At 38.1% G+C, this 5939-nt stretch overlaps 1 protein-coding gene across 1 annotated transcript; it reads right to left on the reverse strand.

Moving 5' to 3' along the window:
- Positions 1-2307: 2307 nt before the first annotated feature.
- On the reverse strand, positions 2308-5346 carry LOC106298743 (beta-D-xylosidase 3-like). Its single transcript, XM_013734891.1, has 6 exons — positions 4816-5346; positions 4416-4703; positions 4166-4335; positions 3536-3984; positions 3027-3437; positions 2308-2922 (listed from the first exon to the last, which is right to left on the reverse strand). Exons 1-6 carry the CDS (start codon positions 5251-5253, stop codon positions 2354-2356), a joined length of 2325 nt encoding a protein of 774 aa, XP_013590345.1. The 5' UTR covers positions 5254-5346; the 3' UTR covers positions 2308-2353.
- Positions 5347-5939: the final 593 nt, after the last annotated feature.

Consider the following 5939-nt stretch of genomic DNA (forward strand, 5'->3'; position numbering starts at 1 on the left):
TTTTTTAAAAAAGTACTATAAGATATTTTGTTATCGGATCAATAGTATCAGATCGCGGGTTAATAGTGAGTTTTTAGGTTTTTACCGGGTTATATCGGATTTTTAATTAACAAATTTTTCATTAAATCCGAACAGGATTATATACAATGTATCGGGTCTATAGGTTCAAACATGAATCTAGGTCAGATATGAAAACAAATTTTAAAACTCAAACATTATTATAGAACAGCTACCATATTTCGAACAAATACCATATTTTGAAGAGAAAAAAAACAAATGATAAAAACCTAAAAACTCAATTGTTATGGTTCGAAATGAAAAATAATGGTAATTTGTAAATCAGTTTTCGATTAATAAATGAAAAACAAACAAACCCGCGCTTTCTAAGCGCGGGTCAAAATCTAGTTATTATTATTTTTACCTGGTTCCATAGAAGTTTATTCAACTATTTTTTTATATGAAAACTCTTTTCTTTTACTGCAAATTTATATTACCTACATACCTTTGAGAATCATGAATTTAAATTTACAAAAAAAAACAACTCATGATATTCAGAGAGAGAGATAGAGTAATGGTTCGATCTCATCTGCTCTTTTTGTAAACTCTATAAGCTACAGATAATGGTGAAATCTTCAAATATTATTTATACAAAAAGAATTCTTTAGTTAAACTTTCAGATCTGTAGGTTACCAACTCATCCTATAGCCCATATTTAAAGTGTGTTTTTTCAATTCCCCTTAATATAAAAACAAAGAGCTAGTGGAAAAGGGGTTAGAGGTGTTCTCTAGTTTACTTAGACATGAATAAAATATAGGTGAAACAGAAGAACAAAAAAAAAAATGTTAATGGACTCCATGGCTCCATGGTTGAGATCACCTAAAATGACACTTCGTAAGAATATTCTCTGTAAGTGAATAAACGTCATGTAATTCATAAAGCATGGATTCCAAACAAACACTGAAACACATAAATGATTTCTTCAAATTATCAAAGAGAACATCAAAAATAAAACCCAAAACAATATGTTAAATTAAAACTAGAGTTCTAATGGCTGTTACTGCAATATTCATTGGTTATCATTTGAAGAAATGTGCACGTTGCAACCTGAGGATAAAACCAAGGAAATATAATACGGCTTTGTTGTCTAAACAATTTTGAAGGATTGATCAATTGTCAAATTGGTTGATTACTTGATAAGGAATCAGACAGAGCCAAAGGCCAGTTCTGGGTAGAGTCCTATGTAACATTGGACTTGCCCTTCAATTTTTTAGAGGTTATATATACATAGACAACTCAAAAAATTATGATTTTTAAGAAGAAGAAAAAAATTCTTGTATAAGATATGTGTGTAACCTCCAGGTTACTTGGGACACAGGTATAGCCTCCAAATTCATAACTAATCTATTAAAATTAGTTCGTCCTGGTTCCATTGGTTCAGTTAGGGATGGGCATAAAATCCGGAACCCGAAATCCGAACCGAACCCGAACCGAAAAACCCGACCCGTTATCCGACCCGAAACGTAAAAATATCCGAATGGATCTTGTAGGGTGGTACAAAAAATATCCGAACCCGAAGTGTTATTAACCGAACCCGAACGGGTAACCCAAAAAATCCGAAATTAATAGTCAATATAAATATTTTGAAATATATATAAGTATTCTAATTATTAAATTCAATATTTGTGGTAATATTATATATAATAATAAATATTAAAATTCTAATTAATGATTTAAGTACACAATTAGTTATAAATAAGTATTTTATAATTTGATCATTGAAATAAAAAGTCTACTTTCTTTAAGTCAATACATATTGTTTACAAATGATGTTTATTTTCATGCTTGATTTAACATTTTATTACTATTTTATCAATTTTATATGTGATAGATTAATTTTTATTTAATTTAGATGTTTTTCTTTATGTTTTAAATTTTGTTTTTTACTTTGGTTATATTCGAACCGAACCGATATAACCCGAATTCGCACGATATATGATTACTTTATGGGTTTTATGATGCAATACAATTTTGAACCGAACCCGAAGTGTTATTATCCGAACCCGATCCGTACTAATAAAATTTTAGTATGAGACCTAGAAGCATAAACCCGAAAATCCGAAAACCCGAAAAACCCGAAAAACCCGATCCGAATGCCAACGGGTACCCGAACGTCCGGGCCTAGGTTCAGTTAAGAAATAACACTTTAATTTAAACGAACCTGTGCAATCTGATGAGTGAAAATATGAAGAAGAAAAAGAAACAATCAACGTTCTCTACATTTTTATTTCAACGAATTTTCATTTCTTGTAGAAACTAAAACATTGAACACAAATATTAAACAAATTGAATCACATCAGATCGTAATGTACAGGGAGTACTTCAAGCTTCCGACATGGAGAACATGTTCCCCCAAAGCAATCTTCCTCTTCCCTGTTTCATCAACCACACTCAGATCCTTACACACATCCAACTCAAACCTCACCACCGCCTTTTCCGTCCTCCCGAGAAGCACCTTCTCGAACGTCACCAGATGCTTAACCGGCGACCTGTGCACAGCCGGTGGCGTCATGAACAGAAACACTGTGTGGCTTCCTTCTCTGATTCCCGCATTCCTTACTTTAAGCTGGACTTCCACGGTCTTCCCGCAGTACGTTCCAGTCGCGTCCACCGATAGGCACTTTGAAGACCTGCAAGGGTGGCTCGCATCAAGTCTGAGGGAGACGAACCCTGGAGCTCTGATAAGCCGGTGGTGGAACTGAGTGTAGCTGATGCCGTCTCCGAAGCTGTACACTGTTTCTCCGGTGTAGAATCGATAACTTCGACCCGGATACCCGGCAGAGTTATCGGGTCTCATGTTCATGTTTGACATCGGAAGGTTTTCCACGTACGACTGAGGATACCACGTCATCGGCAATCTTCCGCCTAAACCAAAAACAAAAATACAAAAGCTACCGGTTAGTCAGCGAATTATAATCGTAAAACCAAACCGGTTGGTTTAGTATGGAGAAGAACATTGTCTTTCTTACTCGGATTATGACGACCAAAGATGACGTCAGCAATGGCGAGACCACCGGCTTGACCAGGAAACCCGACCCACATGATGCTTGTGATCTTCTTGTCGTTCTTGGCGAAAGTAACGTCTAATCCTCCACCGGACATGATGACTAGCACCACCGGTCCTTTCGCAGCCTTAGCCACCTCAGTCACAAGCTGTTGTTGTTTTCCGGGAAGGAGCAAGTCGAGTCGGTCATGGTCCTCTCTTTCAATGGATAGATCTGTTCCCATCACTAGCACAACCGCATCAGCTGAACCCGCTAAAGAAGCAGCTGAATCTATATCCGCCTCTGTGCACGCCACGTTAGGACAGCCCTTCTGATACGTAGCCGACACCGTTTCCACTAGTCCTTGAAGTGGTGTTGTGTACTTGCACGGTACGCCTGAAGAAGATTAAAAAACAATATCGTTTTTAAAGATTCAAGCCTAAGTCTAAATCGTGGACACAAAAAATATCACTTGAGTTAATTTTAATTTTTACCGTGGTAGTTTCCGATCATTGTATCGGTGACATTAGCGTTTGGTCCAATAACTGCTACCGTCTTAATCGCAAAAGGTGAGAACGGAAGCGAGCCATCAGAGTTCTTGAGTAGCACAATGCCTTGTCTTGCCGCTTCTCTAGCGAGTTCTTGGTTCTCAGCTGTGCAAACGTCCTGAGGACCAAGATTGCCGTAGGGCTGCTTCTTGGGGTCACCATCGAAGAATCCTAAACGCATCAAAGTCGCGAAGTTGTTTGAAATTGCAGTGTCAACATCTGATTCGTTTACCAAACCGGCATCGACCGCACCCATTGCGTGTTGACCAGTGAAATGATCACAATTCAAATCCAAACCTGCCAACATAGATTTGGCAACAGCTTCTTCTGGAGTCTTGGTGTAGTGCTGGCTCGCATATATCACTTCTACTGAATCACAATCCGAAACAATGTACCTAATAACATAAACCCAAAAAATAGATTAACCTTGATAATTTTTTTTTGACAATTTAGAGGCAATGGAAACTTATGTATAATAGCTCTTTAACATTTACGGGCCAAGACAAATGTTTCATGCGGTTGTATTCAGAAGAAAAAAAACCCTACACAGTTTGAAACCATGTAAAAAAATCTTACCCATTTAACTTCCATTGACCGCGAATCACACCAGAAAGCAGGTCAGGATCAGCGCATGTCGGTTTACCGTTAACTTGGTTGTAAGAACACATGACACTAGCCACATTTCCATCAACCACACAGCTCCTAAACGGTGGTTGAAATGTATCATCCATATCTTGTTGGTTCACCTAATCGAACACAAAGAAGATATAAATGTATTTGGTGTGACCCAATAACAATAAGGATACAAATGTTCTCGTTTTCTTACCACGGAGTTGAAAGTGTAACGATTGACGTCTTTCCAGTTATCAACATCGTAGGCGGTGTAGTGTTTACAGCAAGCGGCAACTTTTAGACGGTTAGGATCTCCACCGTCAGTACCCTGAAGACCTTTAACATAAGCCACCGCGTATTTGCTTACGAGCGTCGGGTCCTCGCCAGGGGTCTCTTGACCTCTTCCCCATCTCGGGTCACGGAATATGTTTACATTTGGTGACCAAAACGTTAATCCAGCTGCTCCAACGTTGTACATTGCCCTCGCCTCCGTCGACACAACCTTAAACCATGCCATAAATAGAAAATATTACTAGAAGCGTGCAAAGGACTGTTGTCTATTACTTGTAACCAAAGAAACAAAATCTTCCATTGTGGGGGATAGTTTCTTTCACCTTGCCAATGGCTTGGAAGAGAGATACGTTGAAGGAAGCAGCGGTGAGTATGACTTGAGGGAAGCTAGTGGCACCAGGGACTAGACCGGTAAAACTAGAACCACCTCCGACATCAGAGACACCGTGAAGTGCCTCCGACCACCAGTTATAATCTGGAATCCCAAGACGGCTCACGCCGGTAGCTTTGCTCACAAGAAACCCGATTTTCTCCACCAACGTTAATCTTCCGACGAGATCGGTGACTCTGGCTTCGGCCTTCAAACCCGTGTTGCAGAATCCGTAACCGGCTAGAGAAGGGTTTGTGATGACGTCACATGCGAACACTGGAGAAGAAGATTGGGCGTTAGATGGCTTGGAGATGAAGAAGAGAATACTGAGGAGAAGTGTGGAAACAGAGGGGAGTGCTCTGTTTCCTCTTGTTTGCCGATGATAACTCATTTGCTTTGTGTTTGTCTCTTGTTTGTTTTCTCGTTTGTGTGTGTTTAGTTTATCAGCAGTTTGATACCACTATATATACTAATAGAAGATTGCAATTTTAGGATTTGAATTTTAGAAAGTCGTATATGTGCTGGCATTTTATCTAGCTAGAAAAAGATGGAGATGCAAATGATAAGATTACTACGGATAATAATTATATTTCCTGCCATTTGTTAAAAAATCTAACAAAGAAACTGTATTCAAAATGTATCATAAATCTGATTCTCCTATACTCTGATTAGAAACATGTATATTTTGTTTCCTTGTTGCAAGAGTTGAGAGATTTTTTTCTTCAGCAGGTAAACAGTATGTGATAAGTTCAGGATGGAGTTATGAGGTGTCCGTATGCTTAGTGATCTAAATTCTATCCTTTTTTTACTTATTCATCCAGACAAGTCAAATTTTCTATTTTGGGTATTGTTTTGAAAACAGCTTTGGGGCTTTCATAATTTGACATCTGTTATAAAAAGAACTGGAATTTTATTATATCACAGGAATTTAAATAAAGCAAAATTTTATACCCGTACGAAGGAGATAATACTGATAAGAAGAGAGGATGTGTTATTGAAGGAGAAGGATAGTGTGTTTACAAACGAACGTTTGCGTTCGTATATATAGAAGGAAATTTACTGTGCAAATAGTGCAGT

The sequence above is a fragment of the Brassica oleracea genome, chromosome C6 (assembly GCF_000695525.1).
Source record: "Brassica oleracea var. oleracea cultivar TO1000 chromosome C6, BOL, whole genome shotgun sequence".
Classification (NCBI taxonomy): domain Eukaryota; kingdom Viridiplantae; phylum Streptophyta; class Magnoliopsida; order Brassicales; family Brassicaceae; genus Brassica; species Brassica oleracea.

Bases quoted from the DNA above. Each gene is read 5' to 3' on its own strand.
- LOC106298743 (XM_013734891.1), bottom strand. From the start codon at position 5,253: ATGAGTTATCATCGGCAAACAAGAGGAAACAGAGCACTCCCCTCTGTT. The intron at 4,336-4,415 runs GTAAGAAAACGA...GTGTTCGATTAG, and splicing joins GTTACACTTTCAACTCCGTG to GTGAACCAACAAGATATGGA. The intron at 2,923-3,026 runs GTAAGAAAGACA...TTTTTGGTTTAG, and splicing joins CTTTGGTCGTCATAATCCGA to GCGGAAGATTGCCGATGACG.